The sequence below is a fragment of the Malaclemys terrapin genome, chromosome 21, assembly GCF_027887155.1.
Source record: "Malaclemys terrapin pileata isolate rMalTer1 chromosome 21, rMalTer1.hap1, whole genome shotgun sequence".
NCBI classification, from domain to species: Eukaryota; Metazoa; Chordata; order Testudines; family Emydidae; genus Malaclemys; species Malaclemys terrapin.
This window is the reverse complement of record NC_071525.1, coordinates 14668280-14693744: the sequence shown is the minus strand read 5'-3', so window position 1 is coordinate 14693744 and position 25465 is coordinate 14668280. Positions and strand designations below refer to the sequence as shown.

Below are 25465 nucleotides of genomic sequence, written 5' to 3'. Positions count from 1 at the left end.
ACACCTGCGCCCTCCTGCGTGACAGAGGGTGAGCTGCAGCCCCCATCACATTCCACAGATGGGCAAAGGGAATCCGTAGCGTAGCTAAGGGGGGTGCAGGGGAAGCAGCTGCTTCCCCTGAAGACATTTTCCAAAAGCTGTGCCTTTCTGTCAGCCAGCACTGGGCTCCAGACTCGAAGTCTGGAGCCAGGTTTTGCGTGCGGCTGCCAGCTTGCTCTCGGCTCCGCACCGCCCTCCTCCCCCATCCCCAGCCCTGCTCGCTCACTCCGGGGCTGCAGGCAGCTTTGGCTGGTTGCCTGGCTCCCCGGGGATGAGGAGGAGGAGGCTCCCGGAGGCTCCCGGCAGATCCCCTTAACCCTAGGCGTTAGACAAACCTTCCTACAGTCTTCCTAGGGAGGACGTGTGAGAGTTTGCAGCAGCCACAGCCCAGGGAGGGAGGGGTGGCACTCTAGTGTTGAAAAATGTTGCAGACACGTTTTCTCCCAGCAGTAATTTTCAACCTGGTCTTTGGGCTGGGCTGGACTCTGGCTTTCTGACCACTGGGAAAACCAGCTTCCTAGAGATGTTTGTCCATGATGCTTCTAGGCTCTTGCTCATGAGGAAAAATTAGATTTTTTTTCTCAAATCGGTAAATGTCAGTAATCGTAGATTTCATCACACATGCACAAACTGACCCAAACCCCCCCACTGCTGATAACTGAAACTGACCGGCAAGGTAGTTTGATCACTTCTCAGAGTTTGATTTAAGGCTCTTGACATTTTGTATAGTTTGACAGGTGATGTTGCCAACGGGTGTTTTAACGGTTTATGAAGGTTTCACTTGTTGAATGTCAGCACCGGCTGTTAAATAAATATTGCCTGACCCCCCCCCCCCGCCCCAATTTCCTGCAACTGTGAAGATAAAAATGGTTTTAAGCATTTCCCCCCTATCATTTTGCACAACCATGAAAACTTGTTTTTAAGCTTTTTTAAAATCAATTTATCTGTTGAAATTATAAAAAAATACAAATTGAGTTGTACCACTTGCCTTGTGAGTTTGCCAGTTAGCAGCATCCAGCCTTGAGCTCAATGCTTAGGAGGGGGACACACACTGAACCCCCAACCTCTTTGTAACCAACAGAGCTGGAGGGCTAGAGGCAGGTCTCTGCCCCAAGAAGTGTAGGGCACATCTAGCCACTGCAGCGGGGAGACTCGTGTTAGCTCAAGCTGATCTAGCGTTAAGAACAGTTCTGTGGATGGTGTAGCTCTGCCTAGCCACCTGAGCTTGGATCCCAGTGGGCAACCAGGGGCGCTAGCCCGAACTGCTGCCCATGCCAAACATCTGCACCCGTTAGCTCAAGCTAAGCGAGCATGAGTCCATCTGTTCGGCCTGGGAATCATGCAGTGTAGACATACCCTTAGAGTTCAGCCAGAGAGACTGATCCAAGCCTGAGGTGGAGCAGAACCAAGGTCATTGCTGGAAGGCATCCCAGAAACAGCCTGGGCAGGGAGGAGTGGAAGGTGGGGGAGCTGCAAACGAGGGAGGCAGCACCGAGGCCGAGGGGCTGTTTGTGAAAGAAGGGGCGAAGATGAGAATGATGCACTGGAGTAGCAATGTGTATTGATGAGGAGGCAGACTGTACAGAAATGGGAAGTAATGGAATGGATAAGAAAGAGTCTGGGCCAAAATCAGTTGGGGGAAGAAAGCTACCAGAGGGGTTCCCCTGGGCTAGTGACTGGCATGTGCTAAAGCCCCCAGGATCTGATCTGGATATGGAGAGAAACCTTTGTAATGCTTTTAATTAAATAAAATATTGCTCGGAATTGTGTGATTGTGGGAGACTTTAACTTCCCAGATACAGAGTGGAGGACATGTGCTCCTACTAATAGAAGGGCCCAGATTTTCCTGGATGCAACAGCTTTCTTTATCAAATAGGCGCTGAACCAACAAGAGGTGGAGCCATTTAGAATTGGCCTTGGTGAGCAGTGAGGACCTCAGAGAAGAGCTGGTTGTAGGGGACAACCTTGGCTCGAGTGATCATGAGCTAATTCTGTTTAAATTAAATGGAAGGATAAACAAAAAGAGCTCTGCAACTAGGGGCCGTGATTTCAAAGGGGCAAACTTTAAAAAGCGAAGGGAATTAGGTAGCGAACCACCAAGCGGACTGGACTGAAGAACTCAAGGATCTGAAGGTGGAGGTGGCTCGGAATTACTTTAAATCAAAGCTGCAGAAGCTCTCTTAAGCCTACGTCCCAAGCAAGGGGGAAATATTCGTAAGGAAGAGTTGCAGACCAAGCTGGATGAGCAAGCATCTCAAACAGGGATTGGAGAACGCCTACAAGGAATGGAAATGGGAGGGATGAGCAAGGAAAGGTCAGAAAGTGTTTTTATTTTAAGTACAAATAAATATATATAACAAATTTAAAAGTATGTAATTAGTAATTATATATGTCGGGTGGTGCCTTTTTTTAATGTGTTTGCTCCCCCTCATGTTAGAACCTGGCTATGCCACTGCGAAGGATCAGGCCAGCCAGCCCTTGTAGGATGGTGGAATCGCCACCGGAATTGACGGTATGGGGCTGTGACACATGGAGAAGCAGTTGTTGCTGCTGCAGGCAGAGGGCAGCAAAGCATGCACACACACAAACAATTGCAAACATACACAAACACATGCATGAATCCAGCCACACACACATTATTACTAACATACACAAACACCTGCACAAATCCAGTGACACACTAACACAACCACTAACAGATGCAAACACATGCACAAATCCAGCCTCATGAACACACACACCTGCACAGCCACACACACACATATCCCCCCCACAGCTACACAAACACCCATCCAGACACAACCCCTGCAGAACCCGAGACATACAGAAACACGTGCATAAATCCATACACACACACACCAACACCGCCCCCATACACACACCTTGGGTCACTGTGACACTTAACACTTCAGTTGGATGCGGTGCCCAGGACCGTGTCTATTCTCTGCCCCCCAGGGCCCGTAGCGGGCAGATTGGGGGTGCGGCCAGGCCACCCTGCACTGTGGCTATTCTCTGCCCCCCGGGGCTCATAGGGGGCACGATCCAATGCCAGCCAATGGGGGATAAGAGGTGGGAAGGGGGCCATGGTTTCTGCACCACCCGGTTCCTGGCACAGGCCCCTTCGAAGATTTGCATTTCTTGGTAGTTTTCACCCCATCACCACTTCCTGCCCAGCCCCCTCCTGCTGTGCGAGATGGTTAAGGGGGGGATGGGAAGAACCCAGGACTCCTGGTTCCCAGCCCCAGCTGTGCTAACATACCAGACCCCACTCTAACCCCAGAGCTGGGAATGGAACCCAGGAGTCCTGACGCCCAGCTTCCCTTCCTCTAACCACTAGACCCCACTCCCGCCCTTTTTGGGAGCCAGGACACCTGGGTTCTATCGAGGCTCTGGGAGGGGAGTGGGGGCTACTGGTTAGAGCAGGAGGAGCCAGGACTCCTAGGTTCTATTCTCAGTGCTGCTGTGTGACACTGGGCCTCTGTTTCTCCTCCCAACTTTTTGGGCATGGAGCCTGTAAACTCTTTGGGGCAGGGTCTGTCTCTCGCTGCGTCTGGCCCAACAGGGCCCTAATCTCAGCTGGGGCAGGGCCTGTCTCTGTGTCTGTGCAACCCCCAGCACAACGGGGGGTTTGATTCTGCCCCGGTCTCTTGCGGGGCTGCTGTTGTACAGATCAATAGTCCTGAATACTGAAAGGCCTGTTGGACGAAAGCTGCTGCACCCGGAGGATGCTAGATCCCCCGGACCCGGTTCTCCGGCCACTTTAAGCACCGTCCGGACAGAGGGTGTTTTAACCAGCCAGGCCATGACTGGGCTGAGGGCAATTAGCAGCCTTGGCAATGACAGTGGGATCCCGTCATCTCCTTGGCTAGCGGCATCTTGGCCGCGCCCAGGGGAATTGTCTGATTTGCAGGGTGCTGCAGGGCTTTGTTGGGGCTGTGTGATGTTATTGATATAATCTGGGACCATATAGATCATTGTTGCAACCAAGGTCCTGTAGTGGCACCCAAATCTTGTATAAAGGGGGTCAAATGGGGTGTCTAAGACAAGGTTATGGTTTACTGGTTATGATTGTGCTGTCTATATGTGTGTATCAATTTTGTAGCTGAAATTATGAATATTGGCTCTATACTGTCTGTATTTCAAACTTATGCTATGCTGCTGGGTGACATCCCAGACAAACTGGTATTAGCTCTGCCTAGCCTGCTTGATGGCCCATTAAGGACCATCAGCTATACAATGGACCCATTGAGAGAAGACAAATATGCCTTGAGACTCAGCAAAGTATGCAGGAACTTGCCCATGTGACTCCAGACTCCATTTTGCTGTAATTTTCCACAGTAAGAACAAAGAGATGTTCTTACACCTGGAAAAGACTATATAAGGCTGATGCCTCATCTCCATCTTGTCTTCAATCCTGCTTCTTACCTCTGGAGGAACTTTGCTACAAGCTGAAGCTTTGAACAAAGGACCGAGGACCCATCCCAGTGGGGGATGTATTCCAGAGACTTGATTTGAACCTGCAGTTTATTCTATCTCTGCTGCAAGCCTGAACCAAGAACTTTGCCATTGCTGTATGCAATTGATTCCATTTAACCAATTCTAACTCTCATCTCTATCTTTTTCCTTTTATGAATAAACCTTTAGATTTTAGATTCTAAAGGATTGGCAACAGCGTGATTTGTGGGTAAGATCTGATTTGTATATTGACCTGGGTCTGGGGCTTGGTCCTTTGGGATCAGGAGAACCTTTTTCTTTTACTGGGGTATTAGTTTTCATAACCATTTGTCCCCATAACGAGTGGCACTGGTGGTAATACTGGGAAACTGGAGTGTCTAAGGCTGGATCTACACTACCTGCCTGAATCGGCGGGTAGAAATCGACCTCTCGAGGATCGATTTATGGACGCGACAATCGATCCCCGAATCGACGCTCTTACTCCACCAGCGGAGGTGGGAGTAAGCGCCGTCGACGGGAAGCCGCAGAGGTCGATTTTGCCGCCGTCCTCACAGCGGGGTGAGCAAAGATCATATGAGGGCCTTGACAAAAAAGCCCTGAAAGATTTGTGTTCAGAAAAGGGGATACGCTTTAGAAAGAAAGCTGCAAATCAAGAACTGAGAGATCTGTTAATGGCCAGTGATCAGAAGGCAGAAGCAATTGAAATGCAAAAGGCAGCAAGTAAACTGCAACTTGAGCATGAACAAAGACTGGCAGAAATTCGATTGCAGGAACTAGAAGCTGAGGCAAAAGTGCAAAGATTTCAGCTCCAAGTCAAAAAAGCAAGGGAAGAAAAGCAGAAATTGTATCCTCTTGAAAGTCCGGTTTATAACAATGTTGGTATGTTGTATAACTCAGAGCAGTTGTCTGGGTGTAACCAATAGTACCCCAATACTGCCACCTTTTATGTAAATGCTTTTACTGTGTGTTCAATAAAGGGTGGCTCCATAACTTGTGCCAATGCTCTGTATGGGAGTGGTAATAAAAAATTCACAGAGAGTGTAAAAGTCAATGGTAAAAGCTGTTTAGGGCAAATTATGGTTTCTAACATCACTCTTATTAAAGCAGATCTTGTCACAGAGAAAGATTATTTACCAAATCAGAGTGTGAATGTTGTAGTCCTCTATGAGTTTACTGTACGTGTGCCTTTAGCCAGAATCCACCTTGAATGGAATGGGGCTCAGCATGAAGTTATAGTTGGTGTAAAAAAGTTATTGCCTAAGGATCTTTTGATTGGGGAAAATGTTAAAGCTTTGTTCAGTCCAGGTAGTCAGTCACAGGACAGGAATGATCTTAAACCTGTGTATTGTGGGCAATGATTTGCCTGGGGAGGGTTGCTCCAAAGGTTTGTCTGAGAAGAGCCATTTGTCTGTAAATGAAGTTTCTGAATGTCGGTCTAGTGTCTCAGAAGTGAATCTGGAGTTAAATCAAGAGCAGCAAAATCTTATTGGGCAGGAAAATGTTTCTCTGGAGCAGATTAAAGAGGATGGTCTGGTGGAAGCCCTAACTGAGGAAGGAAAGGGTGGATTTTTGATGGGTGATGCTGGCAGTGGCTCAGTGTAGTAAGAAGAGCAGTTTATCTGTTGGGAGTGGCAAGGTGCCTGGTAAGGAAGCTGCCCCACTCTCCCAGTCTTTATCTGTGATCAGCCCTGTGTGCTGGGACAAAGGAGAGGAAGGCAGGAAAAGTTTGGAGGAGCCTGGGCAGCCTTGTGAGCTGATGGCTTTGTCTAGTCAGCAGTTTGGGAAGGCCGGGATAGTGGAAGATGAATGTCCCTATACCTTACCTGTTTCGTGTGTGGAGAATAGTGATAGTGAAGGAAATGTGCCTGTATCTGTCAGGGGTATTGACTTGCCTATGGAGGAAGCTACCTCAGTCTCCAAGCAGTTGTCTGTGAACAGCCCTGTGTGCTGGGACGAGGGAAATGAAATCCCGAGCTGTGTGTCTGGTAAAAAAGGTGTCGCCAGCTCTTCTTTGTCTGTGGAGCAGACAGAAGGTGCCTTTCAGCCTGTGATGGTTGAGAATAGTGCAGTTGTCTCAGAATTGGTTCTGAATTCAACTAAAGCCCAGGAAGGGAATGGTCCTAAGTCTGTGTCTGCTGGGGAGAATGGCACTGTAACTAAGTTGCATCCAGTTAGTGTCTTAGCAAAATGCCAGAGACCAGACAATTCTGGTGCTTATATTTTGCCTGTTGCTAGTGTGTGGTTGGTAAATGGTGTAGCAACTCTGTCTAATCCGGGTAATACCCTAGCCAGGGCACAAGGAGAGCATGAAGGTGATTTGGTTGTGTTACCTACTGATGGTGTGGAAACTTGTAGCAAGAAGGAAAGGATTCCTGAACTTGTGTGTGGTAAAGGGAAGGGAAATGTTTCTAACCTTTTATCTAGGAAGTCTATGGGTTTGCCTGAAAGGGGATTGTGTAGAAATCTGCCTGATGGGCCAAAGGTGATCCTGGATGTAAGAAAGACCCAGAAAAAGTCTGTTGTTGCTCAGGAAAGTGTTCCTTTAGAGCAAGGCCTAGGTGAAGAGGGTAAGGGCAAAATTTCTGTGAAGGGTGATTTGCTGCTTAGAAAAGCTCCTGGGGAAAGGAATCCTCATGGTAATCTGTGCAAGCAGTTACCTGAAACTGAAGGGTGTGAGAGTGATTTAATCAAGGAAGTTTCAGTTCCTAACAGCCAGAAATTTTCTGTTGTGAATGGATCCACTGACTTTCCTTTCGAAAGATCCAGTGTGGGTTTGAGAAGGTCTCCGCTGGAGTAAGAGCTGTTAAGAAAGTTGAGCAACCCTATAACCAAGTGGCTGTGTCTGGCCAGCTTGTTGGGTAGGGTTACCATACGTCCATTTTTTCCCTGGACATGTCCGGCTTTTCAGCAATCAAACCGCCATCCGGGGGAATTGCTAAAAAGCCGAACATGTCCGGGAAAAATACCGTCCAGGCACTTCCTCTCCTGCGGCTGCTCTGCTCCTCCCCGGACTCAGACTTCGGCTCTGAGTAAGAGCCAAGCTGCCCGAGCCAGCGCTACCGGCTTCGGGCAGCCCCCGTGCCTCCGAACCCTGTGCCGCTGGAGCAGAGCAGCTGGAGCTGGGGAGGAGAAGTGCTCAGCCGGAGATTTTAGATTCTAAAGGATTGGCAACAGCGTGATTTGTGGGTAAGATCTGATTTGTATATTGACCTGGGTCTGGGGCTTGGTCCTTTGGGATCAGGAGAACCTTTTTCTTTTACTGGGGTATTGGTTTTCATTTGTCCCCATAACGAGTGGCACGGGTGGTAATACTGGGAAACTGGAGTGTCTAAGGAGATTGCTTGTGAGACTTGCGGTTAGCCAGTGGGGTGAGACCGAAGTCCTCCTAGTCTGGCGAGTTTGGTTTGCTTTAGAGGTGGAAAAAAACCCCAGCTTTGGGCTGTTTGAGCAATTTGTCCTGAGTTGGCACTCTCAGTTGGGTTCCGCCAGAACCGCATTGTCACAGGCTGTTTTCTAGGGATCGGCCTAGAGCCTGCAGATACTGTCAGCCAGCGCGGGGCAGCGGGAGCCCATATCCCCCCAGCCCCCAATCAGCGGAGGGGACTCCAGGCCCCCGTCTGCTCCCAGGGGAAGGGTAGAGCCAGTGGTCCCCAACAGTGTCTGTGGGTACCATAGCGCCCGCCAGGGCATTTGTGTGCGCCCGCCTACTGACAAGGGAGCGCCTCACAGTTGAGGAGCGCGGCCACCACACAAGCAGCCGCCAAAAAGCGGCAACACCAAGAAGCGTAGCTGCCGAAACGTCACTGCGAAGCTTCTCGATGACACTGCTTCTCGGCGGCATTTCGGCGGCTGGTCGTCCGGCGCCCACCCACACTGAAAGGCTGGGAACCACTAGGTAGAGCGCTGGCATCCTCCTTTCCCCCACAAATCACCCAGGAGGCAAGAGGTGGCTGGCTCTGGGATGCTCCGAGGGTCCAGGCTGAGGGAGCCAGAGGAACCAACCTGAGAGAGGCCACCGCCCCCCGGCGATAGGTGCAGTCTACCCCCACTTCCTAGCTGGGTGCTCCCCCAGCAAAGCTTCCTCCCACTTGATTTCCAACAGGAAGCGGGAGGGGGTGGGTCTGGGAGCCAGGACTCCTGGGTTTAGGCCACTCACCTCTCCCTGTTCCATCCCTCCGTTTCTCCATGGAAGAGGGACAAGGACATAGCCCCACCCCTCCAAAGGCTTCAGAGGTGGTTCTGCCAAGCAGGGGATGCTCCAGCCAGGGCAGCGAGCTCAGGGGCGGGATCCCTGCCTGCCCCAATGGGGGCTGCGCCGGGTAGGACAGGCCAGGAAGACGCAGACGGGGCTGTTGCTACGTCAGCCCAGGAATAAACCCCAGGGCTCAGGCGCTGGGGACAGGGCCGTCTTTACTGGCCCCTTGGGCAAGGCCCGAGGGAGGGTGGGAGGGTCCAGGCGGAACCACAGGCCCAGCTGGCGTGGAGCAGCCAGACAGAGCTGGTGCCCCCTAGCAGGGGACCATTCCCCACGCACCTGAGCCAGCCAGTCCCTGCCCTGGGGCAGACGGGAGCTGGCGCACCCCAGAGGGGAAAGGCCCCGTGGCCCAGTCCCTGCCACGGACCTGAATGTGAATTTAGTCAGTTTATTCAGAACATTGTGAATTACAGAACGCCACAAAACCCATCTGGGATCCCCCCCACACCTGACAGCCGCTCCCCCACCTCCGCTCAGCCCCACAAACCCTCCCACCGCCAGCATCTGGTCACTCCCTTAACACTGACCCTCCCCACCTTGCGCAAGAGGGGACAGCTGGACTGGGCTAGGCACCCAAAAACTCCACCCCATAGAGGCGTGTCCCACCCACACTCCTTCCCTAACATGGGTGTGGCTACCTACAACTGCACCCCTTTGGGGGCGGGGCTCCCCTAGCCCCTCCCAGGCAGGACGGGGCCATCAGGCCCAGCTGTGCTGCTGCTGCTGCTGGAGGGTCTTGAGGGCCAGGGTCCAGCGCTCCAGCCACTGCTGCAAGGTGAGGCCCAGGCGGTGCTCCGCAGGCAGGGCAAACTGCCCCGGCTGCTCCCACCTGCAGACAGGGAGGGGAAGAGAGCGGGGAGCAGTGAGATGGCCCCTTCCGGCCCCGACCCCCACAGTTCCTCCCCAGCATAGACACCCCCACATCCACCCTTACCCCCCTCGCACACACGCTGTCCCCCGACATCCTTCCTCATGGCACATGCCCCCCGGCCTCTCCCTAGGTACGCCCATTCTCCAGAGGCACCAGGCCACCCCCTTCCTTTCCGCCCCAACCCCCAAGACGCCCCGATCAGTCCCTCCTGTGCCCCCACCACTTGGGCAAGCCCCCTTCTTCCTCACAGCCCCCACCCCAGGTAGGGGAGAACCGACCCCCAGCACAGGATGGGCAGAGCCTCCCCCCTCTGGAGAACAAAACATCCCATAAACCAGGTGGGTGGGGCCTCCTCACCAAGCGTCAATGGCGGCCTGCACCTCGGGCCAGCGCTCGATACGTTGCCTGCACTGCTCCGTCACCAGCCGGATCCGCGGCCCCAGGGCTCCGGCCTGCTCCCGGTCGTGGTCCCGCAGGGCCTGCACCAGGGCTGGGGGAAGAGACGTCAGTGAGGCCTGGAGGAGTTATGGCTTTGTGTGTGGGGGGGTGCTGAGCTGTTGGGTGGATGCCATGGTCCTGCTGCCCCTCAGGCCAGCTCGTGCCCCAGGAGGGTGCCCCTTGCAGACCCTGGGAAGGGTCCTCAGGCTGGGGGGGGGCGTCCCCCTGTCCGTCTGGAGCCATGGAGGGGATCTCACCTTGTGCGTCGGTCCCCGGGGAGCCCTGGCGCTGCTGCAGGCTGGCCAACGCCTGGCTCTTGTAGCCCAGCTGGGCACGCAGGGCCAGCAGCTCCTTCTTCAGCTCAGCCATGTGGGGCAGGAGGTGCTCCGGGGCCTGGGGCAGAGACAGACAGAGACGGGGGTGAGGGGAGACAGGGCCTTGCCCCCCCCCCCCCCCCAAATCACTCCCCATGGGGCTCTAGGGAGGTTTAATGCAGAATATACTAGGGGGTGCTCCTGCCCCACCCCCTCCTCCAGGGCCCCCCATCCCATCTCCCCCCAGAAGAGGGTCTCACTCCTGCCCTGTGCAGAGACCTCCCCGCTCCCTGCCCCATTGCGCCACCAAGTGTGCATCTCACCTTGTAGAGAGGGAAGCCAGAAGCCTGGCACACAGTGATGAAGGCCCGGTTCTGGGCGAGCGCCGTCCGGCCCAGCCTATGGATGGAGAGCTCGTGGGCCGGGACCTGCTGGGACCTGGAGGCCGGGGACGACTGGGTCAGGGCAGCCAAGGATCAGCCCCTGAACCCCCCACTCTCCGGCACCCCCCCATCCTCACCAGGCACCCCAGCCCAGCCCACCTCCCCTCCTGCTCCCCGGGAAGGGCTGCGGGGCCCCGTCGTCACAGCCGCCTGCCAGTGTAGTACAGCATTGGTACCCCTGGGAGAGCAGATACCAGTGCAGAGTATTAATACCTCAGAGAGTATCAATGCTCCTCTCACCGCTATAGGCTACCGATGCTCCTAGAGCATTATCAGCCCAGAAAGTATTAATCCTCCCACCCCAGATGTCGGGTACCGATGCTCTCAGAGTATTATTACCCTGGAGGGAGTATTCGTGCTCCCACCAGAGTATTAAAGCCCCTGCCCCATTCTCAGGGTATTAGCTTTCCTCCCAGAGAACACCGGGTTTTCATTAGTATTCCCCAGCACCAACGCTCCTGCTTGTCTCGATGCCGCTACTGCAGCATTAATACCACTGCCCAAGTACTGATGCTCCTCGCAGAGGACCGGCGCCCCCAGCATGGGGCAGAGAAGCAAAGTATCAGTACTGCTCTGCGGGCACCTACCCCCTCGAACCTGCAGATCTCAGGGTGGGTCCGAGCCCCGTTTCAATGGGGCACAGGCGGGGGGAGGGGGGACAAGATCCCAGGAATCCTGCATACCCCAAGTCCAGTAGTGGGGGATGGGGAGCACAGCCCTCCATCCAAGGTACTCCCCGCTAAGGCCAGGGGGCTCCCCCCATATGGGGATCCAGCCCCTGGGGCACCCCAAGAGGGGATGGGGGGACGGGGCAGTTCAGACAGAGTGGGGGGTGGGGGACTCACCCCAGGAGGCTGCGGCGCAGCAGGCAGGGGAGGGCGATGGCCCCCAGCTGCCGGACCTCGCGCTCCACCCCCCCGTGCAGCCGCTGCGACTCCAGCGTCACGTCCTGCTCCGGGCCCAGCAGCTTCCTCTGCACGAAGGCCTGGACCTGAGAGAGAGTGGGGGGAGACCATGCTGGTGCCCCTCAGTCCCAGCCCTCAGTCCTGCCCCACAGCCCCCTGCCCTGCCAGCCCTGAGCCCCACACCTCCAGCCCTGCCAGTGCCCCTCAGTCCTGCCCCACAGCCCCCTGCCCTCCTAGCCCTGAGCCCCACAGCCCCCTGCCCTGCCAGTGCCCCTCAGTCCTGCCCCATAGCCCCCTGCCCTCCCAGCCCTGAACCCCACAGCCCCCTGCCATGCCCCCTCAGTCCCAACCAGCAGCTCCCTGTCATCCAAATCCTGGGGCCCACTCCCGCAGCCCTGCCAGTGCCCCTCAGTCTCACCCCACAGCCTCCTCCATAGTGCGGGCGGGTGGGGGTGTCTCACCTCGGCCTGGTCCTTGCGGAGCTGGGATTTGATGTAGGAGGTGCCTTTGATCAGCGCCCGGATGTGCTGCTGCTTTTCGCGCTGGGTGGATTGGGGGGGAGGGGGGGGGGGGGGGGGGAGGGGTTCAGTCCTGGGGTTGCTTCGAGACAGTGTCCCTGCTCCCCCCGTGCCAGCAAGGCACCCCTATATTCAGCCCCGCAATCCCTCCCTTTCCCCCCAGAAGGGACCCCAATCCTCCCACAACTTGTCCACTCCCTCCCTTCCCCCATCATCCTCACACCCCTATATTCTCCCCCAGCATGCATGCCCTCTACTTCCTTCCCCCTAGGCCAGCCATGTACCCTGTGGATCCCCCCCTCCAAGAACCCCCAACCCATGGGCCCCTTCCCAGCCAATCCTCCCATATCCTAGTGTGTGCCCTATTGCCCCCCTACCCCCCAGGCAAATCCCATGTCCAGAGATTGCCCTGCTCTAACCCCCAGATTTCCCGCCCCCCATACTCACCACCAGGTGGCGGAAGTCCACGATGCGCTGCCGCTTGCTCTGCAAGGCCTGCAGCTCGGCGTGGCGGGCACTCGCCTCCCGCTCCAGCTCCCGGCAGCCCCGGTGCAGGCCATCCCGCAGTCCCGCCAGCCGCACAGCCCGCAGCTCCAGCTCCAGCACTGCCCTGGGGGCCGGGCGGGATAGGCCGGCTCAGCAGGCAGATGGGAACCAGCAGGGGGCGCACTCTGTAGGTCTGGGGGTGGTGGGGGACCACATGGGCAGGGAATCTTCCCAGCAGGGGGCACTCTCCCAGGGGTGGGTGGTCACTGACCGTGCAGGAGGGACCCTGGGTGGTGGGATGTCTCCTCGGCAGGGGGTGCTCACCACAGGGCCCCAACAGCACAGGGGGACCCCATGGAACAGCGTAGTCTCCCCAGCAGGGGACGGTCTCCCAGGGGTGGGTGGTCACCAACTGTGCAGGGGTGAACCGAGGGGGCGGGGTGTCTCCCAAGGGCTGGGGCAGCTACCTGGTGAGGATGGCGCGCTCCGAGCCGTCCGCCAGCAGCCGGTGCATCTCCTGCAGGAGGGAGGCCAGCTGGGCCGTGCCGCGCTGCTCCCGGGCCTGTAGGGGGAGCTGTTGCACCCACAGCTCCTCACACCTGCTCCAGCCTTCCTGCAGCCAGGGGGAAGGAGCAGGTAAGGAGGGGCCAGGGGACACTGCCCCCTCCCCTGCTATATCCCAGCCGGAGATATGGCCCTGAGGTCCCCCTGCAGTCCCTGGGACCCCCCAGCACGGAGATACAGTCCCCTCCCCTGCTATATCCCAGCCCCCGGAACCTCCAGCCCCCAGATGTGCCACCCCTCCCACCACGCTATATCTTAGCTGCTGGGACTGCCCAGCCCCGCCTGCCCCTCCCCATGTCCCCACTCACCTGTATGAGGCCCCGGACCGAAGGCAGGGCTGCTGGCGGCCCCGCCAGGTCTTCCAGGCGGGTGCTCTCGTAGCGGAACCTGCAGGCCAGAGGGCAGAGGTACAGGCACCCGCACTGGTGCCATGGGTCACTGCAGCACCGCTGGGGTGACAGCCCCCCAGATCCCTGACTCTGCCCCCTGCAGTACAAACTGCCACCACCAGGGGGCCAAAGGCCCACAGCAGCCCTTCTCCTGAGCTCTGAAGAAGTGAGGTTTTTACCCACTAAAAGCTTATGCCCAAATAAATCTGTTAGTCTTTAAGGTGCCATCAGACTTCTTGTTGTTCTCTTGAGCTCTGACTCTGCCCCGCCCAAAAACAGGTCACCACCACTGGGGGGCAACGGTTCCGTACAGCACCATGCACCCACACTGCCACCCCGTTAGTGGTACCCACTTGAGCGCCTCTACGTCACAGGGAATGTCAATGCGGCTGGTGAGCTCTTGCATCTGCAGGGTGTTCTCCAGGGCCAGGTGCTCCAGGGCTGCCAGGACGTGGTTGGGAGGGTGGGAACCCACGATGTCCTGCGTGGGCAGAGAGGTGGGATGAGCCACAGCGGAGCAGGGATGCTACACCCTCCATCAGGGCTGGCTCCAATACCCCAGTGCGGTGCTAGGGGGCGCTGTGCTGGAGGGAGCAGGGCAGGGGGCTCTCCCGGGGCAGTCAGGGCTGGCCCCAATGCCCCAGCCCAGCACTGGGGACACTGTGCTGCAGGGAGCAGGGTGGGGGGGATCCCCAGCAGTCAGGGCTGCCCCAATGCCCGGCGCTAAGGGGCGCCCAGCTGCCCCTCCCAGCTGTGGCTGCACCTTAGCACCAGGTGAGCTGACCCAGTGCAGCGTTATGTGCAGCTGTTCCCAGCTCAGAGGTGGCTGCATCTCTGCACCATACGAGCCGTTCCCAGGGTCCCTACACTATTGCGCCTCCCTCCCCCATTACCTCCACCGTGCTCAACCAGTGCTGGTAGGATGCGTCCAGCAGCTCCTCGCTTGTCCCGCTGCTGAGAGACACACACATGGGGTGGGTCAGAAACAGAGCGGCGGAGGGGAAGGGGAGGGCAGGGGAGCTCGCAGGGTCTTACGGGAGGGCCCCAGACGTGCTGTGCTCGAAGAGCGACTTCAGGAAGTGGAAGCGCAGCTGGCAGGCTGTCCGCACGTCCCGCTGCGGAGAGACGGACAGACACTTGGACGGGTTCCCGGGGTGGGGAGGAGACGACGGCCCTCAAGAAAGCTGCAGATCACCAGGAATCACTGGTGGAATCACTAGGATCTACTGGATCCTCCCCCTTTATTGGGATCCAGGCACCAGGCTCAGTGAGATCCCTCAGGATCCCAAGACCTGATTGCCAATGACCCGACAGACTCCCCCCGGGTCCCGGCACCAGGATCAGTCCGATTCGCTCCTCCTCCCCAACCAAACCCCAACAGATCCCACGGTGAGATCACCAGAGCCCCATGCTGGCATTCATAGGGCTCAGATCACCGGGTACCCTGTGTCACTAGATCCTGCCTTGGGATCTCCAGATCCCCTCAAGATCCCAGGACTGGGATCCCCAGATCACTATCCCCAACTAGCACAAGGGAGCAGGATTCCCAAATTCCTCTCCGCCCACCCGGGAATCTACCCACTGTCCCCTCCCCACTCACCAGTACTTCAGGCTCCATGCCAGCAAGTCCAAGGTCAGGCACCTTCCCTCCCACCATCAGCTCCACCTTGGCCTTTCTGTAGAGACCAGAGGAGGCCATGAAAATGGGGTGGGGGAAGGACGAAGCATAGTTCAGGACATCCCCCCACACTCACCCCAACCCAGGCCCCATCCCCAGTGGGACTCTGCCATGGAGCAAAGGATCCAGAGAGACGCTACCCAGGATGGGCAGTCCCCTATCCCTAATGCCACACGTCATGGGACTCCCCTCCCAAGAAGCAAAGGATTCTGGGAGTTACTACCCAGCAGAGATGTTCACTGGGTAGTGCTTTGGGAGCAAAGGATTCTGGGGGATGTGACCAGGAGCCATGGGGACCCCATGCTAAGGAAGGAACCACCCCCCACACACCTGCTGATGTCCTGCAGCTGTTCCAGCCGCCCCTCCAGCTGTGTTACACTGGCCTGCAGCTGCTGGCGCTCCTTGGCCGTGCGGGCCGCATAGGCCTTGAGCAGCAGGGAGCGTCGCTGGGCGTCGCGGATCCGCTCCTGGGTTGCCTCCAGGGAGACCTCTGTGGGGTGAGAGGAGAAAGAGCGTCAGGGAAACCCCACCCCGAGCCCCAGACGCTAACCGCTAGGCCCCACTCCCCTCCCAGAGCTGGGGATAGAACCCAGGAGTCCTGGCTCCCAGCCTCTCCCCCTCCCCTGCTCCCAGAGTAGGAGACAGAACCCAGGAATCCTGAGGTGATGGGTGTGAATCCCACAGGCAATTGTCTGGGGAGGGAGCATGGGGGAAAAAAGCAGCAGCCCCATGGGCCACGGGAACCTTGCGGCTGGGGAAGAGACCACGTGGGGAGATGGTGCCCCTAAGGAGGGCAGGGTAGGGGAACAATCCTGCCCCCCAGGAAGAAGTGAGGGGAAATGGATCTGGGCTGCAGGGGGACGGTCCCACTGTGTGCTGAGGGAGAACAGATGGGAGGACTGGGGTGGACTTTGTGCCCCCCACCCCCACAGTGATGGGCTGGGGTAGAACGTTGGGGGCACACACTATGCTAACGCCACAGATCCTTGGGGCTCCCCCCTTACCGTCAGCCATGACCTCGCGCTGGGCCGTCTCCATCTGCAGGTCCAACAGCTGCAGCTCCCCACGCAGGCGGGCCACGCCCTGGACCAGCTGTTGGCATCGCTCCTGCTCCGGTTCCGACCTGCTGGGCTTTCCCTGTGAGGAGGGGAAGACACCGACTGGGGGTGGGGCTTCTCCTGGACAGCCCCACCTCTGAGTGTGCCCCCCATCCACCCACTGCTATAGACCCAGGCATCCTGCTCACCCCACAGCACCCCAATCCCCCGCCCCACTGATCCCACCCCCATTTCCAAGACCAACAGCTCAGCAACAAGGCACCCACTGTCCCCTACCCTATCCCACCCCGCAGCACCACCTGATCCTCACCTTGCCCCATGACTCCATCTCCTACCCTGATCCACTCTATCCCACCCCACAGCACCCTGATCCCCTTCCCCGCCCTTCCAAATCCAGATTACCATCCCCTTCCCACCTCCCCCACCCACCACACTGCACAGCATCACCCAGTCCCACCCATAACACTCGTCGTGTCCCATCCCACTGACAGCCCTCACCCACACGCCCCTATCCACACCTGCCCCATACCCCATTCAACCAGCAGTCTCCACCGGCCCCCTCACCTCTGCCTCCTCCAGATGCTGGTACCTGAGGCAAGGCCTGAGTAAAGGAGGCTGAACGTGGATAGCGACAGAGGCCTGAACGCACAGACGTCAGGGAGAGGTCGGAGCCACCAGGCTGGGGGGGTCCAAGGCCAGGAGACAGACGCCAGCCAAGGGTCAACAAGGAAATTAAACCCGCTCCCCACTGCTATAGGGGAACAGGGACACCAGACTGGATGGGCCCAGGGGCTTGATCTAGGAGGCAGGGACGGGGTGGGATACTGGGCTGGATGGGCCCCTTGGTGAGAAAGTTGCCCATAGTAACAAGTCCCCAAGGGCAGAGGGGGACGAGGAAAGGATACCACAACAAGTTCCCTCGGATCTTCTTCACATTCCTGTGAGGAAAGAGAGAGGGATGAATTTACTGCAGAAACAGCAATGGCTCTGGGAGGGGAGTGGGGTCCAGTGGTTAGAGCAGCGGGACCAGGAGCCAGGACTCCTGGGTTCTACCCCTGGCTCTAGGAGGAGACCTGAAAAGCAGAAGGCCCCATGTCCCATTCCCTGCCTCCCTGAACCAGCCAGTCCCCCACTGTAGGACCAGGTGGGAGCCAGCGGCCCTTTGAGGGGAAAGGCCCCACGCCCCATTCCTCTCACCTCTGGTGGTGCACGTGCTGGGTGACGTATCTCCAGATCTCCGCACACTGGCCTGAGCACATCCTGGGAATACAGAGCGACAGCGTCAGCCCAGGGGGACAGGACTGGAAACCTCTACAAGGAGCATGGGAGGCCCTCGCTTCAGGACTGTATATCCCCCCCTGTCCCTGCCCCTTTTCCTTCCCTCCCCCCTCCAGGCCTGGCTCATCCAGGTAACCTCACAGGGCTCAGGGGTAATATCTCTGGGGGCAGGCAGACCCTTTTCTGGGGGAGAGCGCGGGGGGGGGGGGGTCTGGTCCCACAGATGGGACATAATGAATGGGGCCGGGTGGGGTGGGGGCCATAGGGCAGGGGGGTTCGCAGAGAGGTCCCGGGGGGTGATAGGCGGGGGGGGGGCTGGGGCAGGGAGGGAGGGAGGTACCAAGGAGAGGGGACAAGGGGGGTCCAAGGAGGAAGGAGCGAGGCCGCCCCCCAAAGCGGGGACCCCGAGGGAGCAGGGGAAGGGGGCCGGGCGAGGGAGCTGCAGGAGCCCGGGGCGGACAAGGAGGGAAACGGGAACCCGGGGAACAGGAGCCGGGGGAAGTCCCGGGGAGCGGGGGGGGAACTGGGGGGCTCTCACCGGCGGAAGGCCCCGTCGGGGGGCACCTTCGCGTGGGGCAGCCCCATCTCCTGGGCCGCCCAGAGCTTCAGCTCCAGCGCGGGTCCGCCCCGCTCCATGCCGGGACCGAACAGCCGGGCGCGCCAGCCGCTGCCGCAAAGCCCGATGGGAGCCGCGGGGCCTGCCGGGAACTGTAGTCTGGGGGCGGGGCCCGTAGTTCTGTGGGAGGGGCCCGGCGAGAGCTGTAGTGGGGCGGGGGGGGCCGCTGGGAGCTGGGGTTCGCGGGGCGGGGCCGCCGGGAGTTATAGTCCGGGGGGGAAGGGCCCGTAGTTCGGTGGGGGCGGGGCCGCCGGGAGCTGTAGTCCGGGGGGCGGGACCGCTGGGAGCTGTAGTCCGGGGGGGCGGGGTCCGTAGTTCAGGGGGGCGGGACCTGCTGGGAGCTGCAATTTGCATTGTCCCCCATTCCCGTGGGTCGCACCATAGGCCCCAAGGTGGCCCCTACGCCATTTGTAACAGCGCCACCTGGAGGCTTCTGGCAGAACAAAGATAAGGCGCAGCTCACGTGCCCTGGAGACTGAATTCCCTCTGGGGTCTTTGCTGAGCCATTCTGTACCCCAGTGTTGCCAGCACAGAGTGCCCGAGGCAAAGCAACAGCGGGGTTCGTTGCCCAGTGTGCTTCGTGCCAATAAACACACCAGGGGGAGAAGCAAACAAAGTTTATTTGGGATCCCAAAGCGGTGCTAGGAGACAGGCACGTCTCAGATCAAGCACACTAACAGGAACAGTTTTTCTTCTTTTATACATTTTGCAGTATGTATACCTCACCCCCCATTTCCCCTCTAGCCCTCCCTTTCTCCCCCCTTATTCCTCCCTCTACCCCTCCCGTCCCTGGTAATAGTTACTAAGCAAATAACAATTACATTTAAGCAGTTAAGTCATTCTTGGCAGCTATAAGTAGGGTTACCATACGTCCGGATTTTCCCGGACATGTCCGGCTTTTTGAGCTCCAAATCCCCGTCCGGGGGGAAAGCCCAAAAAGACGGACATGTCTGGGAAAATCGGGACATGCCGGGCCGGCCGTGCGGGTGCTCGGGGGCCGGACCGGGGGCTGGGGGCTCAGGGGTCGGGCCGGGGGCTTGGGGGCCGGGCTGGGCCGGGGGCTCGGGGGCCGGGCCGGCGGTGCCAGGCCGGGCTGGGGGCTCCGGGGCCAGGCCGGCGGTGCCGGGGGCCGGCGGTGCGGTGCTGGGGGCCGGGGGTGCTCGGCCGGGGGTCCGGGGGCTGGGCCGGGGACCGCAGTGCTGGGCGGGCCGGGCCCGGGGCTGGCACCCCAGGGCCAGGGCCAGCCTGGGCCGCGCCTCCTCCCTCCACACTCCCCCTTACCTGCTTCAGGCTTCCCGCGACTCAAATGTTCAGCAGGGGAGGGGGCGGAGACTTTGGGGGGGCGGAGTTGGGGCGGGGCCGGGGCCCCGTGGAGTGTCCTCCTTTGGGAGGCACAAAATATGGTAACCCTAGCTATAAGCCTAGCTTGTTAGTAACTTCTTTAAACCGTTATCTTGTCCTTTTTCCCTTCAGCCAGAAACATGCAGGCCTCATTATTACCGCTTGAGCAGGGGGTTGCACACAGATAACTGGTTGCTTACATATTCCAATTGCACCTGGCTTTTGAGGTTGATTAGAGTTTAAACATGGAAGGATAGAGTTTGGTTCACTTAGGCCTAGTGCAGGAAGGCTTCACTGACACTTAGTGGCCTTCCACCCTCCCAAGTTACCTAGGGTGAGGCTTAATGACGTCAACACCAGGTAGGGTGACCAGACGTCCCGATTTTATTGGGACTGTCCCAATATTTGCTTCTTTGTCCCGCGTCCCGACCACACTGGACGAAAAAGAAATTTTGCCCTCCGCTCTGGCGCTCGCGCCCCCCCCACCCGCCATGGCTCCGCCCTCTCCCATTGGCTCCCTCCCCAAATCCCCGCCCTGGCCCCGCCTCTTCCCCAACCACGCAGCATTCCTCCTCTCTCCCAGGCTTGCAGAATGGCGGCGCAAGCCTGGAGGAAGGGGGTGGCGGCGGTGCCTGGATCCTGGAGCTGGTGAGTCAGCTCCAGCACCCGGGCACCGGGCGGGCAAAGGGGGGCTGGCAAGAGAGGGAGACAGGGGGCTCAGCTGTGAACCCCCCTGCCGCGCCAGAGGGCTTCTGCCCGGCCTGCTGCACCCGGGGCCAGGAGCACAGCCTGGAGGCTGCTCCAGCCCTGCAGCCCGCAGGGCAGCGTGGTGGGTCCGGTCGGGGGCAGCGCGGAGCGGGCAGGGGCTGGGTGGGCGGCGCGGGGGCGTGGGCCGAATCCCTGCTGCTGCCAGGGAGCCCCGCGCCTCTCCCTCCCGCTCGCGGCTGCGGCTCCTTCCCGGCGGGACGCGCTCCCGGCCTGCCCCGCGCACATGCGGCGCACGTCCAGCTGCTCCTTCCCGGCAGGAGGGAGAGTAGGCGCGGGGGACATGCGCCGCATGTGCCCGGGGCAGCGGGAGGCGCGTCCCGCCAGGAAGGAGCTGCAGCCGCGAGCGGGAGGGAGAGGCGCGGGGCTCCTTGGCAGCAGTGGGGATTCGGCCCCTGCCGCCCACCCGGCTCCTGCCCGCTCCACGCTGCCCCCGCCTGGACCCACCGCGCCCCGCATATGCCCGTGGCGGGCCAGGGGGCGGGAGGCTCCGTGGGGAGGGCAGCGCGCGGGGCCTGCTAATGCCCCAGGCCCCTTTAAAACTCTTTTTTTTTTTTTTGCTCCACCCCCCCCCCCCCACACTTTTTTTTTGCTCCACCCCCGTCCCAATATTTTATACTGCTAATCTGGTCACCCTAACCCCAGGGGTTCCCAAACTGGGGGTCGTGAGGTTATTAAATGGGGGAGGGGGTGTCGCAAGCTGGCACCTCCAGCATTTATAATAGTATTAAACATAAAAAAGGTGATTTTAATTTCTAAGGGGGATTGCACTCAAAGACTTGCTGTGTAAAAGGAGCTACCAACACAAAAGTTTGAGAACCACTGCCCTGGCTTCCCTGCTAATGCCCCCCTCTAGGGGGCAGAGGAGAGCTCTGTCTCCATGGCCTGTTCAACCTGCCCTGGTTAATACCTCCGGGGTGTTGATTTTGTGCTTCAGACACATGTTTGCTAGGAACAGAGCTGAGATGCTCACAGTTCACTCCACCCAGCTGCCTACCAGGGAAAAGCTCCTGCCCCCTCTCCCCATCTAACCATTAGATCCCACACCCCTCTCCAAGCCAAGCATAGAAACCCAGGAGTCCTGACTCCCAGTCCCCCTGCTCTAACCCATTGGACCCCCACTTTCATCCCAAAGCCAGAGATAGAACCCATAGATTGTCGGGCTCAACAGGTAATGATCAACGGCTCCATGTCTAGTTGGCAGCCGGTTTCAAGTGGAGTGCCCCAAGGGTCGGTCCTGGGGCCAGTTTTGTTCAATATCTTCATTAATGATCTGGAGGATGGCGTGGACTGCACTCTCAGCAAGTTTGCAGATGACACTAAACTGGGAGGAGTGGTAGATACGCTGGAGGGTAGGTATAGGATACAGAGGGACCTAGACAAATTAGAGGATTGGGCCAAAAGAAACCTGATGAGGTTCAACAAGGACACGTGCAGAGTCCTGCATTTAGGACGGAAGAATCCCATCCACTGTTATAGACTAGGGAACGAATGGCTAGGAAGCAGTTTGGCAGAAAAGGACCTAGGGGTTACAATGGACGAGAAGCTGGATATGAGTCAACAGTGTGTTCTTGTTGCCAAGAAGGCTAACGGCATTTGGGGCTATATAAATAGGGGCATTGCCAGCAGATTGAGGGACGTGATCATTCCCCTTTATTCGACATTGGTGAGGCCTCATCTGGAGTACTGTGTCCAGTTTTGGGCCCCACACTACAAGAAGGATGTGGAAAAATTGGAAAGAGTCCAGCGGAGGGAAATAAAAATGATTAGGGGTCTGGAGCACATGACTTATGAGGAGAGGCTGCGGGAACTGGGATGGTTTAGTCTGCAGAAGAGAAGAATGAGGGGGGATTTGATAGCTGCTTTCAACTACCTGAAAGGGGGTTCCAAAGAGGATGGATCTAGACTGTTCTCAGTGGTACTGTTGTACTTAAAGTACTGCACAGGATCTTTTCAGGGGGAATAAAACAAAATGCCACATTTATTAGTAATACATGTATTCATTAACACTGTATTATATGCATATAATATATTACACTTACACTCACACACACACACAAACACACTCTGTCTTGTTGTTACCAATTAGTTGCTCCCCTTAACTTCACTGGCCAGGTGAGTTAGATGGGGGAGGGGGTGGAGCCGGGCTTCTGCCAATCCGGATCGATGCTCCCATGTTGACAAGACGAGACCCGGGGTCCTTTGCAAGACACCTCACTTTTATAGCAGCTTCCCTCTCATGCAAATCTATACCAGATTCAAACTCTGTGTCTGTGTCCATTGGTCCTTTGTGCTGCTTTCTTTTGAGTGTTGTCCCAATGCTGCAAAGAGGGTGTTTCCAAAAGAAGGTGCTTGCTTCTAACCCCCGAGGCCTTCCATATGTCTGCTTGTCTTTAATGAGCCCACTTGACACGTTTTATTGTCCTTGGGTCTGGCTCCCAGCCCCTCTCCAACAGTTGAGACTGTCTGGAGGTGCTGCCTTCCATGCCTTGCTCATCCACACCTCATTCATTCAACAAGGCAATTGATTAAGAGTGAGGGGGGGGGGAGAGCTCTTGTTCTATTGCTAGCAAAAAGAATTTTTTCTTCTATCTTATACTATCCTTAGGGGCTATAATATTATACCAAGGGCAAGGCAAAGTTTCTAAATGAGGCTTTGATACAAAGTCCCATGAAAACAGAGGTCACACGTGGGTAGACCCACCACAAGGTTATATGAAGAGGCACAATGTAAAGTCATATGGAAATTATTAGAGATTTATCTACAGTACCTGATGACAGAACAAGGAGTAATGGTCTCAACTTGTAGTTGGGGAGGTTTACGTTGGATATTAGGAAAAACTTTTTCACTAGGAGGGTGGTGACATGCCCCCTGCTGGCTGCCAAAGCCTCATCCCCTCACTGCCAGGCTTGGCTCTGGCAGAGCGAGAGCTGGCACGTGCCGCTGGGAAAGCTGATCCGGCCGTTTCAGCTCCGCCACTGGTAGCAGAAAGTGGGTGGCCCATATGCACGCTGGCTTCTGCCCACTCCTGACTCCACGTAGGAGAATCTTCTATTGCCCGCCTCTGCTTTTCCATTGCATCGCTAGCCACACCGAGCCTTTCCCGGGCTCCTGGCTGGGCGGCGCATGTCTACCAAGTGCCCCTTTATCCCCCCACCTAGAGACTTAAGAAATGCATAGGAGAAACTGAGGCACCCCTACAGTATTCAGAGGAAACATTAGGAACAGTCCCACTTGGTCACAGTGAGGGAGTTGGGGGGCAGTAAGCCAGACACCCACATCTGCACTTCACTCCTCGTCCCCAGCCAGCTCCAAACTGAAACTCTGCAGCCCCTTCTCTCTGGCCTTTGTCTCTTTCCCGGGCCAGGAGGTCACCTCATAGACTCATAGACTTTAAGGTCAGAAGGGACCATTATGATCATCTGGTCTGACCCCCTGCATGCTGCAGGCCATAAAACCGTCCCTACCCCTTCCCTGGACTCCGCTGTTGAAGTCCCCAATCCTGTTTTTAGTGACTTCAATCGGCAGAGACCCTCCTGCTAGAGATCCCTGCCCCATGCTGCGGAGGAAGGCGAAAAACCTCCAGAGGCTCAGCCAATCTGCCCTGGAGGAAAATTCCTTCCCGACCCCAAATGTGGCGATCAGTAATACCCCGAGCATATAGGCAAGAGTCTCCAGCCCGACCCCGTTAGCCATTATACTATTTACCCACCATTGCTTGGCTTTCCTTGACTACTATGTTTTACCATTAAACCATTCCCTCCATAAACTTATCTAACTTTATCTTAAAACCAGACAGGTCCGTCGCCCCCACCGTTTCCCTCGGAAGGCCGTTCCAATATTTCACCCCTCTGACGGTCAGAAACCTTCGTCTAATTTCAAGTCTGAACTTCCCCACGGCCAGTTTGTATCCATTCGTTCTGGTATCCACGTTAGTACTAAGCTGGAATAATTCTTCTCCCTCCCTTGTATTAATCCCTCTAATATATTTGAAGATAGCAATCATATCCCCCCTCAGCCTTTGCTTTGTCAGACTAAACAACCCAAGCTCCTCTAGTCTCCTTTCGTACGACAGCTTTTCCATTCCTCTGATCATCCTAGTGGCCCTTCTCTGCACCCGTTCCAGTTTGAGTTCATCTTTTTTAAACATGGGAGACCAGAACTGCACACAGTACTCCAAATGAGGTCTCACCAGCGCCTTGTACAACGGAAGCAGGACCTCCTTATCCCTACTAGATATACCTCGCCTAATGCATCCCAAGACAGCATTGGCTTTTTTCACCGCCACCTGATCTTTGTTCTCCAACACCTTTAGCTATCCCCTTGCAGGGGGGAAGGGCCCCGGCCATTAGTTGCCAGGAGACAGAGTGTTGGCCATTTATGCACACTGGCCTTTATCCCCCCACCTAGAGACTTAAGAAATGCATAGGGGAAACTGAGGCACCCCTACAGTATTCAGAGGAAACATTAAGAGCAGTCCCACTTGGTCACAGTGAGGGAGTTGGAGAGTCTTTGGGAAGCCCCCTCTCTTGTGAAATCAACACCCCCACATGATGCGGGCTGCTCCAGATCGGGGGAAGGGGCCAGCTCTGAATTTGGAGCCAGATCCTGGTTTGGATCTGAATCCACCGGTGCTGCGGAGCGTTCAGCTGTGGGGAGCTAGCTCCCGCCCGTGCCAGATCACAAAGTGCCACTTCAGCCAGCCGCCTGCCAGGCTCTGGCAGCGCCCTGTGTGGAGCTGCAGCTGGGCCCTCCAGAGCCGAGCTGCTGCTCCTCCTCTCTGCTGGCCAGCCGGCCACAGCTCCTCAGCACCTGCCCGCTCAGCCCCACCTCAGTGCTCCTGCCTCCCCGATCTCCTCCCTGGCGCTGCACCTCGCCCCTTGCACCTGGCATGTCAATACCCAGCGGGGCCGGGAGCCAAGCGTCCCAGGAGCCATCTGTAAGGTGCTGATTCCCTCCTGTGCTGGGCTCCAGCTAATCCACAAGCCAGGAACTGGCCTTGTGTCTCCCAGAGCAGGTATATCAGTCTCACAGCAGCAGCTCAGTCTGCT

The 25465-nt window shown here is 57.4% G+C and overlaps 1 protein-coding gene across 1 annotated transcript; it reads right to left on the bottom strand.

Moving 5' to 3' along the window:
• Positions 1-9121: 9121 nt before the first annotated feature.
• LOC128826916 (HAUS augmin-like complex subunit 5) lies at positions 9122-18371 on the bottom strand. The gene is made up of 19 exons (XM_054010471.1): positions 18230-18371; positions 17611-17673; positions 17319-17351; positions 16978-17002; positions 16360-16492; positions 15686-15845; positions 15278-15353; positions 14713-14792; positions 14571-14631; positions 14031-14158; positions 13597-13675; positions 13192-13337; positions 12686-12848; positions 12182-12262; positions 11661-11806; positions 10696-10810; positions 10316-10451; positions 9978-10110; positions 9122-9578 (listed from the first exon to the last, which is right to left on the bottom strand). The coding sequence occupies exons 1-19, from the start codon at positions 18325-18327 to the stop codon at positions 9449-9451; spliced, it is 1986 nt and encodes a 661-aa protein (XP_053866446.1). The 5' UTR covers positions 18328-18371; the 3' UTR covers positions 9122-9448.
• Between the last annotated feature and the right edge of the window lie 7094 nt (positions 18372-25465).